Raw genomic sequence first — 26,657 nt, forward strand, 5'->3', positions numbered from 1 at the left:
GCGGGACACTGGCGGTGGTGTGACGGGGGGTGGAACGCCCGGAGCGGAACTGCAACAGTGGAAAGGGAAGTTGGACTCTCTTAAGTTATCTTTTGTTCTTATTCTAAGTTAAAGTGAATTGCGCCATGTATGTACAACGAAAGTACGTTCTTTTCACTGTATTTTTACATTGAATACACGTGACAATAAATGATTCAATGAATGATTCAAATGATTTGGATGTGAATATAGGAGGCATGCTTAGTAGGTTTGTGGATGGCAACAACATTGGTGGTATAGTGGATGATGAAGAGGCTATCTAAGATTACAAAGAAATCTTGATTAGTTGGGTCGATGAGCTGACGAGTGGCAGATGGAGTTCAATTTGGATAAATGAGAGGTATTGCATTTTGATAAAACACAAGGGCAGGACTTATATAGTTAATGGTAGGGCCCTGGGTAGTGTAGAACAGAGATCTAGGGTTTCAGGTACATAATTCTTTGACATTTGTGTCTCAGGTACATCGGGTGGTTAAGAAATGTTTTGCACGCTTGCCTTCATTACTCCAACCTTTGAATATAAGAGTTGGGACATCATGTTGAGGTTGTACAGGACTTCGGTGAGGCCTCTTCTGAAGTACTGTGTGCAGTTCTGATTGCCACGTTATATGAAGGATAGTATTAAACTGGAGAGTGTTCAGAAAAGATTTGCCAGGATGTTGCCTGGAATGGAACATTTAAGTTATAAAAGTAGGCTGGAAAGTCTGGGACTTATTTCGCTGTAGCATAGGAAGGTGATAGGTGACTTTATAGAAGTTTATAAAATTATGATAAGGTGATAAGCAAAGGGTTTTTTTTCCCCTTAAGGTGGGGGAGTGCAAAACTAGGGCAATTTTTTTTAAGGTGAGAAGAGAGATTTGAAAAGGATATGAGGGCACCTTTTTTTAACGCTGTTTGATTAGTGTGTGGAATGAACTGCCAGAGGAAGTGGTGGATTCAGGTACAGTTACAGCATTTAAAAGACATTTGGATAAATACATAAATAGGAAAGTTTTGGATGGATATGGGCCAAGCGCAAGTAGGTGCCATTAGTTTAGTTTGGGAACATGTTTGGAATGGACCGAAGGGCCTGTTTCCATGCTTTATGATTCTATGATCAATCTTGACTCAGTGAAGCATGCAGGAAGGTATGCCAGGAGCAGCACTAGACACAACTAACAATGAATTGTCAACTTACAAAGGACTACTCGCATGCCATGCAGTGGAAGCAGCATGCGATAAACAAAGCTAAGCAATTTGATAACCAGTGTATTGGATCTAAGCTCTGGAGTCCATGTCCAGTCGTGAAGGGTCATGGTTCATTAAACAAATCATTGAAGGAGGAAGCTCCATAAATGTCCACATCTTCATTGATGGGAGATCCAGCACATCAGTGGCAAAGTTGAGGCTGAAGCATTTGCAGCTGTCTTCAGCCAGAAATGCAAAGTGGATGATCCATCTTGGCCGCCTCCTCCTGAGGTCCCCAGTATTGTAGATACCAGCCTTCAGCTAGTTCAATTTCCAGCATGGAATATGAAGAAGTGGCTGAACGCATTGGTTACTGTAAACACACTGGCCCTGACAACATTCCAGCTGTACTTAGGTAGACTCGTGCTCCAAATCCCATATCCAAGCAGTTCCTGTAGATTTGCAACATTGGCATCTACTCAGTAGTGTGGAACCTCGCATAGGTAAGCCCTGTCTGCAAAAAGGAAGACAAATCCAACCAAGCTAATTACCTCCCTGTCAGTCTGCTCTTGTTCAGCAAAGTAATGGAATGTATTGTTGCCAGTGTTATTAAGAGGCACTTAGTCAACAATAATTTTACTGCTCAATTTGAATTCCATGCAGCCCACTCAGCTTCTGAGTTCATAATAGTCTTGGTCCAAACGTGGAAAAAAGAACTGAACTCAATGGGTAGTGACAGTGACTGCCCTTGACATCAAGGAAGCATTTGGTAAGAGTATGGCATCAAAAACCCCTAGCAAAACTGGAGAGTTAATGGGAGTCTGGGTGAAACATCTCCACTGTTTAGAGAAGTTCCTAGCACAAAGGAAGATGGTTGTGGTTAATGGAGGTCAGTCACCTTAGCCGCAGGACGTGACTGCATGAGTTCCTCAGGATAGTGTCCTAGGCCCAACTGTCTTCAGCTGCTTCATCAATGACCTTCCCTTCACTGTAAGGACAGAAATGGGAATGCTTGCCGAGAATTGTACGAGGTGAGGACGCCTCAGATACTGAAACAATCTGTATCCAAATTCAGCAAGACCTGGTCAACTTTCAGGTTTGGGCTGATGTGTGGCACAGATGTTACTTTCCACTTAAGTGTCAGGCAATGACCATCTCCAGGAAGAGAGAACTTAGCCATTGCCCATTGACGGTCCGTGCCATTACCTTTTGCTGAGCAACTCAATGTCAACATCCTAGGATTTTCTTGACCAGAAACTGGACTGGACCTGTGTATTAATACTGTGGCCATGAGAGCAGGTCAGAGGTCGGGGATTTTGCCAAGAGTAATGTGCCTCTCAACTCCTCAAACCCTGTCCATTACCTACTGGGCACAAATCAGGGATGTGATGGAATAGCCTCCATTCAACTTGATGATTGCGCCATCAACTGCTGTCAAAGTTCAACACCATCCAGTACAAAGCAGCCTGTTTGTCACCTGATATTACACCTGCAACATTCACTCCTCCGCTGTTGTGCATTGGCAGCAGTGTATAACATCTACAGCATGCACTGCAGGAACTCTCCAGGGTTGCTTATGTTTCAGGACTGTGACCTTTCATCATAACCACTGATGCATACTGATTTTTTATTTGTGATAACGGTTTGGATTCAGAATGTCAATGCATGCTGAAACTGGGGATTTGAGTTGCTGCATTGTAGAGATTTTCTTCTTTGTATGTAATGGTGTCTGTAGGGGTGAAATTCTGATCAACCTTTGATTGAAAGTTATCCTCCCTCCCCACCCTCACCTCTTTTTTTTATTAGGCACATTACGTTTCTTTTTCCATTTTTATACTTAGGATTTCACCATGAAAAGTTTCAGCGGAGCCCAATACTAAACATTTACTTGGCACCTACATGTACAGTTTTTAATTAAAAGCGGAATGATGATTGCTTGGCAGAAGGAAGGGTGGGTGGGTGCGCATATGTCATTCACCATGTTTTTCCCCTAATACAAGATATCTAAGAAGTAATTTCACAGCACACCACCTGTTTTATGATATTAACTCATCTGGCATAGGCAGAAAATTGAGGATTTGGACTCTTCAGCCTAGTGCTGTTCTGGATACTCCTTTTATCCACTGAAGATCCCACACCAGGAGCTTAAGAAATATTTTAATAGTTGCCCTTACTGTTCTTGAGGTTCCACTTTAAGAAACACAAATAAATTCTAACAGAAAGTAATTGGTCTACACTGGTAAGCTAGTAACACCAAAGCTGCAGTGAAAAATTGAAGTTGTAAAGGGCAGCAATAATCACTTTTTGCATTGTCCAAAATGTTTCTCTAGCAGTTTACCCCTATGTGTATGCTGAAAAAAGACAATTGCCGTAACTCTGCAGGATCATTGGGGTGCTCTCTCGTCAGAGAGAGATGGCTAGTGGTGGTTTAACCTGAGGGTCGCCACACCTCAAGTGACGGGAGCAGTTGTAAAGGAGAGCCCTTCATGGTAACCTCAGCTGGTGCAGGAATTGTACCCACATTGTTGGCATCACTGTACATTGCAATCCAGCTATCCAGCCAACTGAGTTCATTGACCCCCAATAAGCTAACAACCGTGACATATAAACAACTCACTTTTTTAAAGTTGCGGAATGGTTCTGTAAGTCTGTATAGGTGATAATCGTGAGTGCAATCCAGTTTGTGTCAGCTATTTTCCATCCATTGTGGTAATTTTAAGTAGAGTTAGCAGCCTTCAGCCCCAGCTTGAATCATCCTTTCTTTTCCCCATGTGTTAAGTGTGGATTTACAATGTTTGCAGACATTTTTTCTAAAGTTAACCTCCTTATACAAATTGATTAATGCATTTACTTTTCTGTCAGGCTCTCGCACCAGATCAGAAAGATCAGAACCAAGTAAGCACAGATGAACAAATGGATACCAATGATGAAAAGAAACTGACAGAGGCCCAAGCAAAACAGGAGGCAATTTTTGAAAAAGATTTGGTATGTCTGTGGCAATTAATTAAGACATTCAAAATATCAGTTAGAAACCGACAAAACTTTGGCTGGTGTAAACTTGTGAAGAACTGTAGAACCTGGATTTTGCTGCATTTTGTTGTGGATTTCCTAGCTCAGAAATGAAGCAAAATGCTGGAAATACTTACAGGTCACGTAACATCTCTGGAGAGAACAGAGTTTCAAGTTTATGACAGTTTAGCTAGATCACATCTTGGCTATAGATCCATCCAGTGTCCATTATGGACCAACTCTTTGCTCAAGAGAAGAAGATTGGATTTTTTTTCTCCATAACTGGGAAGTGCAGTGCAGTGGACGGTCCATGATGATTTCCCAGGGTGTAGCTGGCTTTGAAGCAAGGCTCATGTTGACTTCAGGCATCAACTGTTATAAAACAAATTACACAGTACTCCGTTCCACTAGTCTACCCTAAAAGTGTGCATGGACCCTATCGGATTTTAATGAATCTTGGTCTACCAGTAGCTTGAGTCATAATTGTAGTTGTAGCAAAGCCTGGACAGTTACAACAGTTAATAGCATCCTTAGGAAGTGTCAGCTATTGTACATCAGATCAACATCTTACATTCTGTCCATTCCCATGGGTAAAAATTGGTCTTCGAAATTTTTGTAGTTTTCGGCTTGTTTTTATTGTTTTTGAATCATTTCGTTTACAGGGCAATGAGTACTTCAAAGAAGGAAGGTATTTAGAAGCGGTTGAATGCTATACTAGAGGAATGGCAGCAGATGGCGCCAATGCACTTTTACCTGCCAACCGGGCCATGGCTTACCTTAAACTTAAGAAGTAAGTTTTTTGTTTTGAAGGTGCACAATACTGCTGAATTTAATTGTGTATCAAATGAATTTACTTTATTAACAACAGTAGCATTTGTATAGCAGAGGCCATGAAAACAATTTAAGCATATTCCTTATTAAAGTATATTGATAACCTGGGTCTATTGCCATGTCTCACTGGGATCATAGACGGGAAATCAAGCTCCATACTGTCACATGTGAAAATTTGATTAAACTACAGAATTGTCCAATTTTGCCTAACTGTATAATTCAGGTTAAAATCACATACACACCAGGATTTTTCTATCAAGAAGACACTAAACTACTTATTGTAGTAAACTTTTCTAACCAATGGCAAAACATTGGCAAGGTGATTTGGTAATCTATAATTTAAACTGTACCCCGTTCTTAAACTTCCCATCCACATACAAATAGACACTTAAAGCGATAAAACAAAACACAAATATTGTGGATGAGGAATGGGAAAAAATGTCAGAAGCACTATTCTGGCATCAGTCCAGATCACAGACATTGATGAGTTGTTTTCTTTTGATATTCTTTTGACTCCATCTGATTCTTCACCGATGGCGAAAGGTGTGGGGACACAGATTCGTTCACTGGCTGAGGATTGACCCTTTTAGTGCCTTTGAAGGCATTTTGTTTCCCCTTTCCCTTTCAACAGGAATTTTCAGAGGGAACAACTTAAAGATAGGTGAGGGACAGCAGGTAGCTATTAGATATTTTTTCACTTCCCTAAGTGGAGATAGATTGATCGATGCGTTCTGTTCACAGCCTGGAAGTTTTGACTGCATTGTCCACACCCAAGGCTATAGCCACTTGTTCAGGAACCAGTCAAGTGCTTGTTACTATGCTGAGCCGACCTTAACTGATAACAGTAGGGTCTGAGTTTTCAAAAAAAATCAAAAACTGTCCGAGGAAAATTGCTCTGAACACACGCAGGCAGTGACGCTCTATCTGGAATGTTCCCTCACTGCTGAAAGGGGCAACTCTTTGTAGATACAGCTCACAATGTGTTCCAGTAACTTGTCTTTAAAACAGTAAACATTCTCTTCGTCTCTTAGTTTAAAGCAATATCATTTCTCACTTTTTGCCCATAGTCTGAAAGCATAGTGGTCTTTACACTATATTCCAGTCAAGTTTTGAACGATTTTTAGTAGATGTTTCTTTAAGTATGTTTTAAGCATGTGCATAAATTAGTACACACAACTCTGAACCAGTTTAATTTCTTCATACAAGTTGTAATTGGAGTTGGTGTTGTGGGACAAGACATGGAAAGGAAGAATATTGTGTCTAAATCAGAACGGAAATGAGTTTTACCCCCTCAAATGGGCTCAACTTGCTCACGTTCTGGTTTGGAATTCTAAAATTCCAATGGAACCACGATTATTAAGTGAGGTAGATTTTAGTCATAAAACATGCAGCATTATAACTGTTGATATTGCAAGCCAAAGGCAGAATTTAATGCCCTCACCTGAGATGGCTTTGGAAGTAGGAGGACCTTTAATCAAATGGTGTGCTGTAAGGTGCGACCTTGCTGCCTTCCTGTCTCGGCGCTATTAGGTCTGGGACAAGAAATTGAGGAAGATAGTTATGTTTCTTTAAGGGCCTCTACCTGCAACCACTGGTATTCAATGAGTAATGGATGGGATTCTCATCTGGTAATGAACTTGAAAATGAAAACCTTGTGTAAGGACCACATCTTTGTATTTTTCTTTTTCGGATCATGGCCCAAATGGGAAAAGGATATTACTTTAGGCCGAGGAAGCTATGACAGCAGATATAAAAACCGAAAGAACTGCGGTGATATTGCAGTTTTAAAACAAGTTACTGAAACTGTTTGTGTTGTACTTTTGCTGTTGCTAAGTTCAAGGAGTTGTGGGGCTTTGGTTGCAGGACTCATCCGCTGTGTGTGTGTGTGAGTGCATGTGTGTTCAGGGCGGTTTCGCTCAGAGACAATGTTCTGAATAGGTTTTCAATCAAGACTAGATGTGTGGGCTAGGAGTCATCAACATGACAGCTTTCTGATAGGCTGTCCACCTGGTCAAGAGCCATTGTGTGAACAGTAAAAGGTCAGAAAACCTTCAGGATCCAAAAGGATAGCGCTCCCCCCACTCCTTGCAGAGAGATAACAAAGACTTGGAAGACAGTTGGTTACTCTAACTCAGCATTTACCATTCATTGCGACATTGGACCACTGGCATGCCAACTCCCCTGTGTTTGCAGTGAAGAACTGAAAGAAGAAGAATGGAGATTAGAAGGGCTCAGGAGAGGGTTTGTTACTTATGAGGCACTCTGCCTGTTTGAGAGATCCACTGAAAGCCACTGCCTGTCCTTGTGGCTGAATCCCTTCCCTCCAGTCAGCCTGGTGACTCCATCCTGCCCTCCCCTTTGCATTGGGATCACTTGGTGATTTCACTTTTTAAAACTTCTACGGTAACATTTAAATAAAATGGAAAAATGTACTTGAAATCAGAAGGTAAGTTTCACTTGTAAGAATTGATACACCAGAAATACATCTGGCATAGTCATGTCATTTCTGGCAAGAAAATGGTACCAGTACAATCTCAACAGTCTTTTTGTCTTTCCCTCCTGTATGTTGGATTTGTTACTTCCCTGTGTGAATTTTCCTGATATCCAGTTGGTACCCAAACAGTACACCATTTCAGACCTTCCTTAGCTAGGTTCACAACAGTTATGATGACATGCACGTCCTCAGATAGTACTTTCTCTGATCTCTTTAATTATAACAGCAGCAGTAAGGATCTTGCCTTGTCTCATTCCCTGCTCTTCATGTCTTTGGCTCTTTTCTTTCCAACAATGTAAAACACACAGTAGCCCAGTCCTTGTGCCGTCCTCAAAGTTCTCTTTCTGTTTTTCACCAGGTCTACTCTGAACAGCTTCTTGAGATCAGCTGTAATTCAGTCTCCAATTACTTGTCTCTTTGCCATTTGCTTTTTGCCAGTCATCCCCACAGCAACCACAGATCACATAAACACTTGGGTGTGATGTGATTAAACTTCTGAGGAAGGTTAATTATCCCTCCTTTCAGAAATTAACAGAGTTTTATTTTGGTCTCAAAGGGACAGTAAGCACCTGGAATATCACAAAGTGAACAAAACTTGAAATGAAATTGGTAGATACTGAAATGGCCTGCCTTAGCCAATGCAGCATGTTCCTAATGTAATATTAATGAAAGCAGTATGTTTTCAGACATAGTTGTTCATGACGGTTCTGAACCAGTTATAAATATTTTAGATTTGCAGAGGCAGAAGCTGATTGCAGCCAGGCAATCTCACTGGATAATACCTACTCCAAGGCATTTGCACGAAGGGGAACTGCCAAAATGTGCCTAGGGAAGATGGAGGAAGCGAAAGAAGGTGAGATTACTTAAAAGCTTGCAGAACTCTTGTTTTATTTGTTGGAGAAAATGGTATGGCATTTATAACTTTGTTTTCTTGAACAAAAGTCTGGAGATAGTCAAGGGCCTGTCTTACATTGTATCGAAGGCTGGTGCAATGGGGTGGGAGATAATAGTCAGAAGAGGGGAGGGGCTTTGAAATAAATACTGTTACACTGCACCAGTTCTCTGGTATTATTTTGAGACTAATTGAAACTGACTTTATGCTTCTTTGCACTCTCAGCTGTCAAGCATAGACTGATGTACACAGAATGACACATACACAGTGCTCATCTCATGAAAGCCCAAGTGCTGACTATATTTTTGAGCTGAATATCCCCTTGCATATCCATTAACAGTCATAATTTGTTAATACGTTCCTTTTAATGTGTCTAAGCTCTCAATGAAATAATCTAAGACCATCAGTTTAAAGTTATAAATCATCATAAGTCATTCAGAGGATTATTTATTTTGCACATTTCAGAGAGCTAACTTAAAATCCTTCCTATAAACATAATATTATACTAAGCCCAATGGCTGCAACTATAGTCTCTGTTGTGTTCATTGTTGACACCTTTAAATCTCAAATTTCTAATGATTTTCTTGTTTTTCTGTTTCCTTGTTTCAGAAATGTGAGTAGCATTTGGCTGATATTTTGCTTCATGAATTTTGTTTCAATTTGTTCGTTAATATTTATTTCATTAATACTTGAAGTATTTCCTTGTGAAGGATTGGGAGTCAGTTAGCTAAATTGGCTAGATGTTGCCCTTGTTATGAGCCCAATCCCTGAAACAGCTGCAATGGTTCATGGAGGCCTGCCCTCCTCACCTTGGTCCAAGTTTAGGGAGTGGTGTCCTCAAGTGATGTATAACCATTGTCACTCAAAGAGAGAGATACCTATGCACAGAATTAGGTTATTCAGTCCCTCGTATCTGCGCTGGCACGCTTTACAGGCACGTACTGGCCTAAGTGAACAAAAAGTAGTACCCTCAATTTTCTTGGATATCAGTAATGTTGACCGTTTATTCTTGCATTATCTTTTTGATCGTGCTAGATTTTGAAATGGTACTGTTGCTGGAACCAGGAAATAAACAAGCTTTAACTGAACTTGGAAAGATAAACAAGGTAAGTATGGTATTATCCTTGGGTAAAGATTACATGGGAGAATTAAATCATTTGAAGAGAACAGTATGCAAACCTATATCTGTTACAATAAAATAAGGAGCAATAAGAACCTACTGGGTACATTGGGAATTCAGTTTACAAACAGAATTTTACACTCCCAACTGGAGTGGGGAGCAGTGGGGAGCTGTAAAATGTCATGGGCACTTTTCCTGGTGCCTGTCCACATCTCACTCCTCTGCACATTTACAAGCAGCAGCGAAGGTATCAGACTACTTGCCCACCAAATTGCTAATTGAGACTCTTAAGTGCTCGGTTAATAGCCACTCCCTGCTTCTGCCACTATTTTATCAGCTGAGGCTGATGTATTAACATTTGGATTCCCAATACTGCTCAACTGCTTTCTCCAACCTGACTCTCATCTCTGAAGGCTGGCAACCTGCCCCTGGTGAGATCACCCCCTCCAACCCTTCAGTGACACTATCTGGACCAAATAAGGACAACAGTTCTTGGAGGTGGCACTTGCTCAGATGGGAGCAGAAGTCTCGCCATGAGATATTTAAAGCCCAATGCACGTTAAACCAGAGCAGGGACTGTGTGGGAGAAAAAGCTTTGCTCTTTCTGTCCACAGCATCCACTCGCCTGATGCAAAATTCCATTTAAAGGAAAGGCATCACTCTTGTCCATTTCTTCATTGTATTTTAAGGTAGTTACCTGGAGAATGCATACTTCTGAAACCCAGACAGCAGTATAAAGTTAAAATTACTTCATCAGATTAGAAATAGGATGCTCAATTATCATTGATATGGTCAGAGAGGAAAAAAAAATTAAACTTAATAAATAGATACAAATTCTTCACAACTTCATCTGACCTATTGTTTCATGTGGATCAAAGTCATATTTTGTTCAATTATGCTCTACTTGATATGCTCTAGGACATTTAATTTTTATCAGTGCTCTACACAAATGTAAGATGTTGGCTGGTGAAAATTATATTGGTGCATTAAATTCATTTGGAATATGTAAAGAGAAGATTAATTGTTTTAAGTATAGTAATGCTAATTTAGCTGGATTTCCCAAGGTGACAGGTTGAGAAGTAGTTGTTCATTGATTGTCTTTAACTTTTTTATGTTTTTAGCATTGTGTAGAGTCATGCAAGTTAGGTTGAGTAAAACAAAACTCCCAGTGGAAGACTTGAGGACTGCATGTGACAGATTAAAAATTGTGTGACAGACTAGTGATAACAATGCAGAAATTTGATTTTCAATCCATTTTAAGATGCTGTGAAGTTAAATTTGACAAATCTGATAAATAGTGGACCAGTGCCAGAAAACGGCTGAGAGAATTGTCAGTTTGATTTTTACAACAATCCTGAGTTTTGAGGTACATTTCAAATATTTACTTTCTTATATTTAAGGAATTGGCTTTGCAAGGAGTTCCAACACAACAGACATCTTCAACAAGCAACAAAGGTCAAAGAATAATCAAACCAATCGATAAGCCACCCCATCTGAGATCTACTGTAAGTTTTGAAACATCTAAGTTTAGTATCAAAGGTGTCCTTTGTTACCAGCTGATTATAGTTCGTATATGTATATGTGGGCCAACCTTTTGTATTTATTCAACTTATTTTAAATTGCATTTAACATTTTATTTCTAATTGAGTTCGTAGGAAGTATAAAGCATTCTCACACAACTTGCAGAGAAAATCGAAGTAAAATTACTCAATTATAGAAAGCTAACATGGAGACAGTGCATCACTTTGTAAGAAGTCCTTCACGAAGCACTCCTTCCTTTTCCTGGCAGTTTTCTTCTGCTCTTGAAATGCAAGATTAGGTTTTGTTTATGCAAGCAGGGAAAAGTTGAGATGTATAAATTGTTTTGACTATGTTGCAATGCAAGTTAGCAATAGAAAACAATGCATAGTAGTTTTATTTAATTAATTCCCAACAGACCTTTGTTTGCTATTTAAGGAGTGTTTACCCTCTTTCCCTGCTATTCCAAGATCAGCAACAGCTAACTTTGGTGCATTTGAATTCTGATCTTTAACTCAAGGCCTACCATTTAAATTGTTAACATTACTTGTTTAAGGAAAATATAGGTAGGCGATAGCGTTGTACTTGTCTGATCATGTGAAGAGCCCAGGCACTGCTACAGAATTATGTACATAGTTTGAAACACAGATAGCACTGCAAACCCCATAGTGACTATTAATGATACATTTTAATAGGAAATGACTTCCCCTTAAAAAGACTTTAATTTTTTTTCCAATTTCAGCGTTGATATTTGTCCTGTGACATTTTAAGTATGTAAAATATTTGGGGATTTTCTACATTCATTAGACTACCATCAACTCCAAATCTTCCTCAACAATATCCTCCCTGACCAACTTGCCATTCAGTTCACAAATAAACTCTCTTACTCCAATAAAAACCGAAAAAAACTGTGGATGCTGTAAATCGGGAACAAAAACAAAGCTACTGGAAAAGCTCAGCAGGTCTGGCAGCATCTGTGAAGGAAAAAACAGAGTTAACGTTTCAGGTCCGGTGACCCTTCCTCAGAATTGATTGTCTTTAGACAAAAACAATCAATTCTGAGGAAGGGTCACCAGACCCGAAACGTTAACTCTGTTTTTTCCTTCACAGATGCTGCCAGACCTGCTGAGCTTTTCCATCAAATTTGTTTTTGTTCCTCTCTTACTCCAATATCTGCTGTAAATTTCCCTCAGACTTTGCTTTCAGCTCTCTCATTGTTCATTTCTGTGTGTTTTCCTGTAATAAGTTCAGCAGTGCACTCTCCCTCCAGCTTACCCATTGCCCCACCACAAAATTAGGAACATAGGACCAGGAGTAGGTAATTCAGTCCCTCGAGCCTGTTCCACCATTCAGTAAGATCATGGCTGATCTGTGGCCTAATTGCATATACCTGCATTTGGCTTATATTTCTTAACATCTTTGCTTAACAAAAAAAAATCTATCAGATTTAACTGATCTAGATTCAACTGCTGTTTGAGGAAGGAATTTCCAGAACCTCTACCACCCTTTGTATGTAGAAGTGAATTCTAACTCTCTCCAGAACGGCCTGGTCCTAATTCTCAGACTATGCCACCAATTCTAGAATCCCCAAACGGTGGAAATAGTTTATCTTTATCTACCCTGTCTTTTCCTGTTTAATATATTGAAGACTTTGATCAGATCACCCTTTTAATCTTTTCAATTCTGAAGCATACCGGCCTAATTTATATAATCTCTCCTCATAACTTAACCACTGAGGTCCAGGTATCATTTTTGTCAACCCACATTGTACTTCCTCTAAGGCCAATATATCCTTCCTAAGCTGTGGTGCCCAGATTTGCTCTTAGCGTTCCAAGAGGGGTCTAACCAGGATATTGCATTACTGCAGCTTAACTTCTGCATCCTTCTACTCTAGTCCTCTGGTTTTAAAAGTCAGCATTCCTTTAGCTTTCCATTATATTCTGCACTGTTCAACAGACACTTTACCACTTTGGTGACCTGATGACATTTTTGGATTGCAGCACCTCCTGATTTTGTGTCTTTGATTCGGTTCTGCAAGTGGTAATTCCTTATTTATCACAAGTCTAGAAATTCCCATTTGGAATGTAGAATTTAGTTCCAGCACAGAGCAACAGTGACCAATTCATGCTGTAACCTGGTGCAACAGCTGATCCATCACTGAATAGAGCCCAGGGATTTCTCAACCATGTGCCCTGGGGAGAGCTGATTCACTGCCCCCATGAGGAAATTGAGCAACAGCAGTGAATTATCATTTCATAGATTTTAAAGAAGGAATCTATTTGATATACCGTCCGTACTACAACTTTGACAAGAAGTTTTGCAGGGCATTTTTTTCACTGAACTGATTGGAATCGTCCCTGTCATGGTGAAATGTGTAATGGAGGTTTGTAACTTGTATTATTAAATAGAGGAAAAAAAGTAGAGTTCTGTAAACACCTGACTTTTAAAAGGCAGAAAGTAATTTTGAACAGCAAGTTCAAAACAGCATGATTTTACAAGAAGTCATATGATTTTAGTTAAATAACCAGCAAGCCATTTGGGATGATAATTGCTGAGATGTTTGCTGACTTGAGTTTTGCAACTGAGAGTTTGGGGGTCAGAAACAGATTTGTGCAAAGAGGTCTTTAAGAACAGAAGTACTGTTAGTCTCTAAGCAGTTCTGAGAAAATCAGAAATCAGGGTGGAAACAAGCTCTAGAAGCAAAACATTGTGGAGGTGTGTCGGAGAGGAAGACATCCCACAAAGTTGCTGAAGACGTGAACCCATGTTAAGTTATGAGAAAACTGAGTTAGCAGTTTGTTTAAAGGTATTTTGGGAGAGAAATTAACTGAAACAAAAAATATAAATAAATGCACACAAGTTTCTCTAAAAGGAGCAAATTACCAACCATGCCCCTGACCAAAATATTTTAGCTTGGTGGTAGGATTGAATCTTCACTGAGGGTTGAGAGTCTGCAAGGGTTTTGCTGGTGTAAAAGGGATGAATCTTACTTTCTAATGCCTGTATTAAATCATCTTGATAGTTTTGGATAATATAATTTGCCTTTTGTCTTCTGTGTATTAAATGTTGGTTATTTTGTTAAAAGTACTTTGGCAGCCTCTCGTGAATGTGTTCAGTGACCACAGTAAACAAAATGGAAAATGAAGCAGGCTTCATTGTGGGATCTGATTTATCCAGTATCATTGCCATTGGGATTTTCAGTGGTAAAGAGAATGATTTTCACTTTGCTGTGTAGTCTGCTTCAGTATGAGAGTTAAAATAGAATAATCTTAATCGCTGTAGAGTTGATTCAGTCAAATGAATATTGTGCATCTCTAGTCCTGATATTTGTCTGTAAATGCTTACATTTTAAACTTTGGTAAACTTGTTCAGTGCTTTGGCATCTCTAAAAGGTTAAGGTCTCATGTCTTATTGATATTCTTCTCTAACTTGAATTCTGGAAGATCTCACACAACAAAGGCAATCTGCTTTCCATTTGAATAGCTTAAATTCATAGTTGAATGATATACAAGTTACAACAAACAAAGATACTTCTTGCAAAAATCTGCAGACCTCATCTGTCATGCAGAATAATAATTCTGAAAGAGTTAATAAAGAAGTTGCATTACCTGCACCCTTTGGGTGGAGCCAGTAAAGTTGCGCATTAGCCTTCATAGAAATCGAATGTTTCTGAGAAGCCTTAGTAACTCTGCATGACCAGTAATGTAAGTTATATTTGTTGCTGTTATTCAATAAATCAATTTGGTAAATAAGGTAATACCTCTTTTATTTGGACTCACCTGATCTGTCCTCAATCATTGATAATAAAGCAGGTACTAGACCTAATATAGAAAAACGAGGATTGGTGGTAGCCCTTAAGACAACTCTCACCACGTGCCACATAGTGGCAGAGGTAGCTAATACAATGAGGTATTGCTGGTGGTAATCTGAACAAATATCATATGGTCTTTTGTTGAAATGAATGTGGAAAGTTTGCACCTCTGCTTGAAACTGCAATTTTGCTGTAAATGTTCGCACAGATGTACACACGGTTCTAGACATTATAATTTTCTTGTCTTTGTTGTATTACTGCTATCATAACAATTTGGGAATGGTAGGAAAGAGATGATAAACTTTTTTGCTTTCAAGCTTTACTCTGTGTGATGGTAGAAATTCAATTGACATTTATAGAAGGCCAAGCAGCAGCCGGTAAATTGAACCTTACAACTGTGAAGTACATTACTGTTGAGGAGTAGGGAGCATCTCTCTAGGCATGGGTTTACAATCTACGATACTGCTGTTTGTTGAAAAATGTAACCAGACAGCTGGCAAGGATAAGGTCATGTTTGACTCAGCTACATTGTTGACTGATTATGTGACCAAGTAATACTTGCTACCCAGACCCTTCCAGAGGAATAGTTGAGTTTTTTTAATTTGTTGATGGAATATGTGTGTCCCTGACTGGGCCAGCATTTGTTGCACATCTTAATTAGCCTTGAAAAGCTGAAGGTGAACTGCCTTCTTGACTGTTGTAGGCCTCGAGGTATAGAGGCACCCACGGTTCTGTTAGGAAAGGCTGTAGCTTGGAGGTGAACTTGCAAGTAATGGTGTTTCAATCCATCTGCTGCCCTTGTCCTTCTAGATAGTAAAAGCTGCGGGTTTGTAATTTGTTGTCAAAGGAGCCAGGGTGAGTTGCTGTAGTGCATCTTAAAGATGAAACACACAGCTGTTGTTGTGTGTCCTTGTTCAAGGAAGTCAATGTTGAGGGTGATGAATGGGGTTGCTTTGCATTGGATAGTGTAGCTTTATGAATGTTGTTGGAGCTGCGCTCAACTAATCCATCGCACTCTTGATTTGCGCCTCATAAATGGTGGACAGGCACTGGGGAGCCAGTAGGTCAGTTTCTTGCTGTAAAATTCCTAGCCTCTGACCAGCTGTTGATGGCCATAGTATTTATATGGCTGGAGGATTTTGTAATGGTGACGCCATTGGCTGTCAAGAGGACATGGTTCGATTCTCTCTTTTTCACAATGGTCTGCCACCTCTGTCTTTGATGATAATGCCAGTCACTGCTAGTACTTGCTCCTACTCTGAGAGATAAAGAGAGAGCTGTCTTTGCTTACAAACTTTCTGAAGGTCTGAGTGTAATAGCTTATTCTCAGTTCCGCGACACACTACAACTTAACTAGCTGCTGTTTGGCAGCTTTGCAACCCGAAGGCACCTGGTGCCTGCTTGTGTCTCAAAGGTATCAAATACAGCTTCTCCAAAAGTCACATGGCCTTGTATTTACCAATGAGTGAACATGTGATTGTTCCTTTGTGATGTTAAAAAAAACTGGTATAGTCCCTATACTACAACCGTGTCCAAACTTCCTCAATTTATATTTCCTTATAGTAGCAGTGCAGAGAGGGTTTCTGGACTGGTACCTGGAATGAAGGGGTTATCTCAATATCCAATGAAGGTTAGAAGAATGAGAGTTGTTCTTAGTGAAACACGTAAGATTCTGAGACAAATTGACAGGATGGATGCTGAGAGGTTGTCTCCCTGTATGGGAGAAACTTGAACTGAAGGACAAAGTTCAACAATAAGGGATCTTCCATTTAAACTGAGATCATTGGTTTGCAGAATTCTCTTGCCCAGAGAGCAGAGTCTTTGAATATTTGTAAGGCTGTGTTTAGTAGATCTTCGAATTGACAAGGGAGTCCAAGGGTATAGGATGAAGACAGGAGAGAGAACGAATATCAGGAGTGAAGCCACGATCGAATCAGCACGATCTTGTCAAATGGTTGAAGCAGCCTCAAGGGAATGAATTGTCTACTCCTTCTAATTTGTATGTATAAACCGGCAAAAAAATGCAGATTAATTCTTTTTAGAGATCTTTTGATTGTCTTGGTCCTATGGTACAGTAACTGTTCATTGTCAAAAATGAAGAATTATAGATATTATGATTTAGGTGAATCTTGCTATTTAGTTTGTAACTTTTATCAGAAGAGGGAGTTGGAGAAGTCTCCAGTGAAATCATAGCAAGAAAGAAATAAAGGACTTGATCTTTTTCCTTGAATGTTCCAAGATGCATATGTCCTCCTTATTGTTGTTTCTCTGCTCCATCAATTTTACAGTGATAATTAAATCCTTCAAGAATCTATTACTTAAGTATGAAGTTAAAACTGGGAATAAGTGGCTCAGTGGTCTGTACACTAAGTCAGAAGGCTGAGAATTTCAGTCTCTTTCTAAAGAATGCAGTACTGAAGAAAGAGATGCCTTTTACTTGTTATGATGTTAAGATGAGGCCAAGCCTAGCATTTCAAAAGATGTAAAAGACACTGACATTATTGGAGGTTTCAAAAAAAAAGATAAAACAAAGAACTGCAGAGCTGAAAATCTGAAACAAAATTAAATTGCTGGAGAAACTCAGCTGGTGTGGCAGTGTCTGTAGAGAAAAAGCAGTGTCAACATTTTGAGTCCAGTGATCCTTAATCAGAACACTGAATGAAGGCTGACTCTGCTTTTCTTCCACGCACACACTGCCAGATCTGAGTTTCTCCAACAATTTAATTTTGTTTCAGATTTCCAGCATCTGCAGTTCTCCAGCAATTTGTTCTTGTTGAAAAGCAGGAGAGTTCTCCTGGATTTTCTGGCTAACATTTATCACGGTACCATCGTGCAAACCAGATAGTCACATTTATTTCATTGCATGGGCTGTGCACAATTTACAATTCCTCACAAATCAGTAATTACTGCACTTTGTAAGTCTTGCACCAATTATGTTGTGCATTGGCATGGTCAAATTTGGAGTGGTGTGCAGTTTTAGTCTCCTTACCAAAGGAAGGACAGCGATGTGTTCTCTTGACAAGTCTGGTTCACGAGACTCGTTCTTAGGGTGAGGAAATCTCCTATGAAGACAGATTGAGTAGACTTGGCCTAAACTGCCTGGATTTTTAGAAGACTAAATGGTGATCTAAATCATAGTGCCTGTGATACTTAATTGGCTTAACAGGGTAGATGTTGAGTAAATGTTTCCCTAATAGGGGAGTCTAGGGTAGAGTGTTACCGTTTCAGAATAAAGTTGTGAAATGTGGGAATTCTCTATTCCCCAATTCAGTGGATGCTCAATTAAATATATTCGTGATCAAAGTTGTCCGATTTTTGGGTATCGAGTGAACTGAGATCTATGGGGATAATGGGAAGATGGAGTTTGAGGTATAAGATCATTCATGGTCTTGTTGAATGATGAGCAGGCTTGAAGGACAAATGACCTACAGTAGCTCCTGTTTCTTATTTTTTAATTCATGTGATTTTCTGTGTGACTTCCAGTAAACTTGTTGGAAAACCTATTTGAACATATAATACGGTTATGATTTGCATTTCACTTGTCCCTAATTGTTGTGCTGCTCAGCATCTGTTCAGTATAGATATTTATACACTCACCAGTAAAAATCACTCATCAACCAGTGGTTAAAAAGAATCTTTTTCCTTCAAATATTATTATTAAATTATTACTGAGGAAGGATGTTGATGTGAGAAGCTGGTGTTTGTGAATTAAAGTACATACTGTTTAGACAGTACCAATTTAATATTTTCAATTAAAATGCTAAATAGAACATGCCTGAAAGAGAGAGTTTGTGTTTTAAAAACATGTCTTCCATGTTTAGAGGATGTGAACAGCATATCAGTAGAACTACCACTTTAAACCAGAAATGCACTGGTTCTGAGGAAGGGCCACCAGACCCGAAACGTTAACTCTGTTTTTTCCTTCACAGATGCTGCCAGATCTGCTGAGCTTTTCCAGCAACTTTGTTTTTGTTCCTGATTCACAGCATCTGCAGTTCTTTCGGTTTTTACTTTATAATTGAGTTGGTAAATTTAATTAAGCTTGTTTTTCCAAATTGATGGACTTCTAATTAATTTTTAATCAACCAATTTATATAGCCTCTGAAGCATGTGGGATTTGAACCTGGACCTTCTAACCCAGCAGTCAGATCACTTCCCCTGCACCACAAGAGCCCCAATAATAAAGGCCTTTTACCATTAGGATGACAAACGGATATTTTCACCGCAAACCTGAATATCTTGTATCAATAGAGAGGAAGTAATCTTTTGTCTTATTATTGCAGGGAAAATGCTTTTCATTGCAAGTTCAGGTTAAATTCTTTTAATTTGTCTTAATATGTTTTGTGTATGTTCTTTTCAAGAAACCCCTAATAAGAGTTGCTATTGAAGAAGTTGGAGATACAGTGATTAATACTAAGAAGGAAGCAGCTGCAGTCAGTTTCCCTTTTGATGTTGCAGCGAAACCACCAACTATGGTATCAGCAGTCGAAGAAACTAATAAAATTCAGGAGAAAAACACACCTGAGGACTGTTCTGTGCCAACTGTTGAAGCACCCAATGCCAAAATACTTAAAGTTGAAGAGAGGTATGTTGGCATTTACAAAAAAAAACTGATGCCGTTTATAACTTTCAAAGTCTTCAGCTCTTCCTGAGGTTGAGTTCAGTAAGTAATCATCTCCCTCTGTCTCTAGTTTATCATTGAAGTGACTATTCTTGATGTTTGTCAAGAGCCATAAATAAGCGGTGTTCAAGAAAAGATGGCTTCCCTTGAGAGGGAAAATAAACAAATCGAACAAGTTCCTTGTGTGGAATACAGTTTTCCCATAGAGGGATATTGATAGAACTTCTAGTGCAAATTCCTTAGGTTTTCTGTTTTAAAGTAACACATTTAATTTAAAAGTATGTATTAAATTCACAAATTTGCATTGATATGTTTTAGTACAATGCTGTAAGATGCAGATTTAAGCAAATGCTGATAAGGATTCTGGGACAATGAATGTAAATATTGTGTATTTTTGCACGTTAATTGTCTTAAAACTTGTGGGTACATACAATTTTCAGTAGAGGTTGCTTTTAATTCACTGTTGTTTATTTATTTTTTTTAATACAGCATTGTGTAATCAGAATGGTTTGGTTATTAGTATCTCTTAAAATCTCTAAAGCATAAACCAAATAGAAACATTATGTTTGCCTGCCTTTTGTTTGCATTTTGTAAAGGATAGTAATATAGAGGCCCGAGTTCTTGCAAACACCTAGCTGACCAGGATCTCTCTAGTTTTTACCACTTGCCACAATGTTGGAAGGATTTGCAGGTTGATTGTCAACTTATTTTGCCATATTATGAACGCACTTGTTTTTGTCAGAGTCCTGGAGTAGGACTTGAATGCAAAGCTTCTACCTTAGAGGTAGGGATACTACCCCTGGTATTACAAAACCTCTTTTGAAAATGGTGGAACAGGTCTATTACTGAATTAAAAGCAGAATATGGTTGATTCTGGCAATCTGAAATAAAACTGAAAATTCTGGTGATATTTAGAAGCAGTGTCTGTGGCAAGAGAAAAATAGTTAGCATTTTAGATCAATGACCTTTCATTATAATTTATCAATGTTTCTTTCCTGTGTTGATGGATTTACTGGAGGACCTCACTGTCTTAAAATTGAATTATTTTTGGATTTTCATTGAAAGGGTCAATAGTGTCTCAATCTTGCGTAGAAAAACCACATGTTGGTGTTATTTACACAGATTATCCCAGCTGTCTAATTAAATTCATTTCAACAGGTATATTACTGAAATAGTTTCCTTTTTGAAATTTTTGTTATAAGTATTTGCTTCAGAATCTAAAATGCTATTTTAAACAGATGTTAAGCATTTCGTTGCATTGTTTGATCAGAAGCTACCTTTTGATCATTGTATTTAGAGGCCTCATTGGTAACATTTAAAATTTAAGGAATCTTCCAACTACTTGAGGATTGTCTCCTATGGGAAATGATTATCATGAAAGTTTTCTAAAAAAAATGCCATATTTTATTAGGATACGTAGTCAACTATACTTGAGAATTGTAGCAAAGGGGATACCCATTCAGTCTGATTTGTCACACACTTCTAGCAATCGTTAATTAGTCCTTTATTCTTTCAAAATGGATGCTCAGCAATGGTCTTTTAGTGAAGCGTATATAATGAATAAAAAGAATTGCCTGCATTTCTGAATAAATCTTGCATGCTTTACCACAGCATTGAAAGGGCCTGAACTCACCTGGGCAGTTCCTTCCATTGCAATATGCACAAACCTAGTTCCAGACAAGAAAGCTCAACTTTCTGACTACAAAGGTAGTCAGACTTCTCATGCCCATTTATCTTTGCACACATTAGCACGACAATGTCTCCTTGCTACCTGTCTCTTCATAGATTTCTTTTGGGGAAAGATATAAGAACCATATGACATAAAAATATCCAATGCATGCTTTAGGCAAAAAGTGTCTTGTTCTACTAGATGCTTTCAAAGTTTATGGCATTTTGCTTTACTGAAGATGTCTGATCAAATTTTCATAGTTACAACCACGATTGGTGATCTTGAAGTCCTTCATGACAATGTAGATTTACTACAATTTTATATTAATTGTATTTATTAGATGTTAGTACTTGGCATGGTTAGCATTTATTGCCAGTAATTGTCCTGTATGGTAACGGTGAGCTTCCTCACTGAAACAGTGCAGTAACAGTACCGTCAAAATGCTGTTCAGTTGGAGTTCTTGCATTTTGAACCAAAAACTCTGAAAGACGAGCAATCTATTCCCAAGTCGGGATACTTCGTGACTTGGAGTTTTGTGCTGTTGTCCTTGTTTTTCTGTGTTTTTGAGTTGGCTGGTGTCCACTACTGCCATGTTGGGATGGTGATAAAGTAACTGAATGTTTGAGGTGATTAATTGATTTCCAATCAAGTGAGCTGTTTTCCCATAATGGTATTCAACTGCTTAAGAGTAACACAATTGCATGTTTTCATTTCAAACCTCCAGCATCTGCAGTACATTAATGGATTGTATTGACTTTCAAACAGCTTTGCTCAATAAAACTGTATCTTTTCCAGTGGACATCATGTCGTATCAGACAAGCAACCCATTACAGCCAATGCTGCTACTGTAGAGAAATCAGCAGAAATGAAGAAAGTTGAAGTGCCTCTTTTTTCTCATTCTGTGATTGTCCCTCAAGCTCCTGCCAACGCCTTTCAACTTGAAGCAGACCTCCGCAAACTGAAAAACTACCCAGAGATGTTATATAAATATATAAAGGTAAATATGGAAGAGTTTATTTGACTGTGTTTTGTATATCCATTTTAACTTGAAAATCATTCAGCAGTAATCATTTCAAGAAATGTCTATATTTGTTTTTTTTTTTAAAGTATTTGTTTTGGAAGAGATTAAGGACATTTAATAGAATTTGCAAAGAGATTTGTGAAAGTGAACAGTAAACAACTGCATTTACAATTGCACATAAATTTAGGATTAGTACTCAAAGGGGATCTTTTTTAGCTCAGTGAACTTTAGTATGTGTTATCAGATGTGGCTATTGGCCTAATTTGTCATGAAATTTAAAAGGGAATTAGATATATACTTAAGAACATAATGTGATGTAGGAAAATGGAACTAAGTAGCTGTAGTGTAGAGTTAAGATTGACTTCCTTTGTCGTCCATGGTCGCCTTGTCCTCCCCTTAGTATATTTCCTCTTCCTGAGGATGAATTTTTGCTGTGCCTTCCAAATTACCCCCAGAAACTCCTGCCGTTGCTGTTCCATCATCTTCCCTAATAGGCTCTCCTTCCAATAAATTCAGGGCAGCACCTCCCTCGTGTCTTTGCGGTTACCATCGAGAGTAGAACTGCAATGTCTGCTATTTTACTGAAATTTCTGATTCTCCCACTTGTCAAACTTGTTACATTTTATGTATAAAACTTCAGTTCATGACCTGAGTAATATATTGGTCGACTGTTTCATCATTGAGTGATTTTTAAAAATCACTATGTGTTCACATATATATGAGCATATGTCTTACTGTAGGACTGGATGTTAATATTTAAATTCCACTAAATCTAAAGGACATAGCTGCTAGACTGGGTCTGTGACAGGTGGTCAGAGGACCAACAAGAGGGTAAAGCATATTTGACCTCAGTCTTAACCATCTGCCAGCTGCAGATGTTTCTGTCCCTGACAGTATCAGTAAGAGTGACCACCGCAAAGTCCTTGTAGAGATGAAATCCCACCTTCAGTATAAGAATACCCTCCATTGTATTGTGTTGTATGGCACTATCACTGTGTAAATGGGGCAGACTTCAAACAGATCTAGCAACTCAAGACTGGACTTCCATGAGCCGCTTTAGGCTATCAACAACGGCAGAATTGTACTCGAACATAATCTGCAACCTCATTCTGGAAATCCAAATAGTTCAGGTCTACTGGCTCTCCTTTGCCTAACTTTCTTGTTACCTCCTCAGAGAATTCTAACAGATTTCAAGTTTGTTAACAGGTTTGTTAGGGCTGGCATATCCCCCATGCAACCGTTGCTACCAAGTCAGGGGATCAACTCTGGTTCAATGGACAGTGCAGGAGGGCATGCCAGGAGCTGCATCAGGCGCACCTGAAAATGTGGTGTCAGCCTGGTGAAATTACCAAACAGCTTGCATGCTGTTTTTGGAATACTGTGAGCATTTTGATCATGGTTGAGGACTCTGGGTCTGTACTCAATGAAGTTTAGAAGGATGGGGGCTTGGTGAGTCTTGTTGAAACATTCAGAATAGTGAGAGGCCTGGATAGAGTGGACAAGTTTGTCAACAAAGTGCATGCCAAACAGCATAAGCAGCAAGTGACAGACAGAGTTACATGACCACACAACCAACGGATCAGATCTAAGCTCTGTAGTTCTGTCACATCCAGTCACGAATGCTGGTGCACAACTAAACAACACACTGGAGGAGGAGGCTCCACAAATATCCCCATACTCAATAAAAGGGGAGCCAGAACAGTGCAAAAGATAAGGCTGAAACATTTGTCATCTTCAGCCAGAAGTACCAAGTGGATGATCCATCTCTGCCTCCTCCAGTGATCCCCAGCATCACAGACCGGTCTTCAGCCAATTTGCTTCATTCCACATGATATCAAGAAATGGTTGGAAGCACTGGGTAATACAAAGGCTGTGGTCCCTGACAACATTCCAGCAATGTTGGAAGTATGGAAGACCTGTGCTGCAGAATTTGCTGCTCCCTCCACCAAGCTCTGCAGTACAGTTACAATACTGGCATCTGCCCGACAATGTGGAAAATTGCCCAGATATGTCCTGTACGCACAAAGTAGGATAAATCCAACTTGGCCAGTCACCATCCTATCAGTCTACTCTCAGTCATCAGTTAAGTGATAGAAGGTGTTATCAACAGTGCTATCAAGTAGCACATGCTCAGCGATAATCTGCTCAGTGATGCTTAGTTTAGGTTCTACCTTGGCCACTCAGCTCCTGACCTCATTACAGCCTTGGTTCAAATATGGGCAAAAGAGCTGAATTCCAGAGTGAGGTGAGAGTGACAGCCCTTGAGATCAAGGCTTTTTTTGAGCAAGTGGGCCATCAAGGAGCTGTAGCAAAATTTGAATCAATGGGCATCAGGGGGCTAACTCTCCATTGTTTGGAGTCATACCTACCATATAAGATGGTTGTGGTTGTTTGGAGATCAGTTATCTTGACTCTAGATACCTCTGCAGTGTTCCTCAGTCAGAGGCCAGGAATACTCTCTAGTTGGGAGTAACTCACCTCCTGACTCACCAAAACCTGTCTATCATCTACAAGGCACAAGTCCGGAGGGGGATGGAATACTCCCTACTTGCCTGGATGGTACGGCTCCTCCAAACTCAAGAACCTTGACTCCATCCTGGACAAAGTAGCCCACTTGATTGGCACTACATTCAGAAGCATTCAATCCCTCCACCACCAACACCCAGCAGCAGCAGTGTTTGCTTATCTACAGGATGCAGTGCAGAAATTCACTAAAGCTCATTAGACAGCATCTTCCAAACCCACAACTACTTCTGTCTAGAAGCACAAGAACAGTAGATACATAGGAACACCACCACCTGCAAGTTCCCCTCCAAGCCACTCATCGTTCTGACTTGGAAATATATCACCCTTCCTTCACTGATGCTAGGTCAAAATCCTAGAATTCCCTCCCTCAGAGCTTTGTGGGTCAATCTACAGCACATGAGCTGCAACAGTTTAAGAAGGCAGCTAACCACCACCTTCTGAAGGGGCATCTAGGGTTGGGTAGTAAATGCTAGCCAACTAGCAATGCCCATATTCCATGAGTGAATATAAAAAAGAGCAAAAATATATAGATTTAAAAAGGTTGCTTCGTGATGTGCCTGTCAGGCAGTATGTGACTTGTGCTAAAATATCAGGCTGCCAGGTGAAACTGCCACTTGTAGCAAAATGAACACTGACCTGAATAATATGCATGTGCTCATAAATCCTTGATATCAATTCATTTCAATATTGGAGAATTGTTGTTTTTGGATCAATATGACAATTATTGGGGTAATATGATGAGCCAGCACCAATACAAGTTGATGAGAACAGCAAATCTGTAGTCCTGTTCAGAGCTTGAAAGCTCAAAGAAGGACTTCTGGGAAGCAAGTTACTTTGAGAAACCAAAATACGTTGAGTATGTGTGTGTTCATAGCCACACAAAGATTGTTTTCAAAAAGAGTTTCAGTAGCTCCCCATGGCCCAGACTTATGAAATGTTTGTTCTCACCGTCAGATGCCTCCGTTGACCTGCCCTAGCAGATCCCATCAAATTCTTACTGCTTTATGGCCCCGTACATATTCTGTGCTCCTCTGACAAGGAGGCTTGCAGGTCTCGTGCTTTGCAATCAGAGGCTGCCACTGTATTTGCAATAACTCAGTTGTCTGTATCTCTTTCCTTCAACATGGCCATGTTGTCATTCACCACTTCCCTCCCTGAAGTCACTTGAAAAGTCACTTGACAACTTTCATTTTTTTTAAACTGTTCCTTAACCTTCCTTCTGCCCCACCATCCAATTCCATCTTTTGTATTTCTTCTTCTGCCAAATATTTTGTTTAGATGTTAAGGATGACTTAAATTATTTGATAATTGTGTACTTAATTATTATAGTTGATTTTTTAAAAATCAGTTAATATAGTCATAGAACCATAGTCGTACAGCACGGAAACATATCCTCTGGTCCAGCCAGTCCATGCCAAACATAATCCCAAGGTAAACTAGGCCCACATGCCTGCTCCTGGCCCATATTCCTCCAAACCTTTCTTATTCATGTATTTATCCAAATGTCTTTTAAACATTGTAATTATATCCACATCCACCACTTCCTCAGAAAGTTCATTCCACACATGAACCACCCTCTGTGTAAAACATTTGTTTCTCATGTCTTGTTTAAATTTTTCTCCTCTCACCTTAAAAATGTACCCCCTAATCTTGAAATCCCCCATCCTAAGGAAAAGACAACTGCCATTGACTCTGTCTATGTTCTTCATTATTTTATAAACTTCTATGAGGGCTCAACCGCCTATGCTCCTGTCAAAAAGAAGTCCCAGCCTTAGAATCTCTGCTTAGAATCCCTAGTGTGGAAACAGGTCATTCAGCCCAATGTGTCACACCGCAACCCTGTGAAGAGCATCCCACCCAAACCCGTGTCCCTGTGGCCCTGTATTTCCCATGGCTAACCCAACTAACCTACACATCCCTGAATACTATGAGTAACTTA

General features: G+C 39.4%; 1 protein-coding gene across 2 annotated transcripts in view; it reads left to right on the top strand.

The window, feature by feature from the left end:
- Positions 1 to 26,657, top strand: part of rpap3 (RNA polymerase II associated protein 3) — a 47,499-nt gene that overhangs the window by 14,842 nt on the left and 6,000 nt on the right. For both annotated transcript variants that reach the window (XM_048607638.1, XM_048607637.1), the window contains 7 exons: positions 4,069 to 4,191; positions 4,878 to 5,005; positions 8,272 to 8,393; positions 9,468 to 9,538; positions 10,953 to 11,057; positions 19,243 to 19,466; positions 21,967 to 22,168. In XM_048607638.1, coding sequence (XP_048463595.1) covers positions 4,069 to 4,191; positions 4,878 to 5,005; positions 8,272 to 8,393; positions 9,468 to 9,538; positions 10,953 to 11,057; positions 19,243 to 19,466; positions 21,967 to 22,168 — 975 coding nt within the window. The remainder of the gene's footprint in view (positions 1 to 4,068; positions 4,192 to 4,877; positions 5,006 to 8,271; positions 8,394 to 9,467; positions 9,539 to 10,952; positions 11,058 to 19,242; positions 19,467 to 21,966; positions 22,169 to 26,657) is intronic.

The sequence above is a fragment of the Rhincodon typus genome, chromosome 18 (genome assembly GCF_021869965.1).
Source record: "Rhincodon typus isolate 14 chromosome 18, sRhiTyp1.1, whole genome shotgun sequence".
Lineage (NCBI taxonomy): Eukaryota > Metazoa > Chordata > Chondrichthyes > Orectolobiformes > Rhincodontidae > Rhincodon > Rhincodon typus.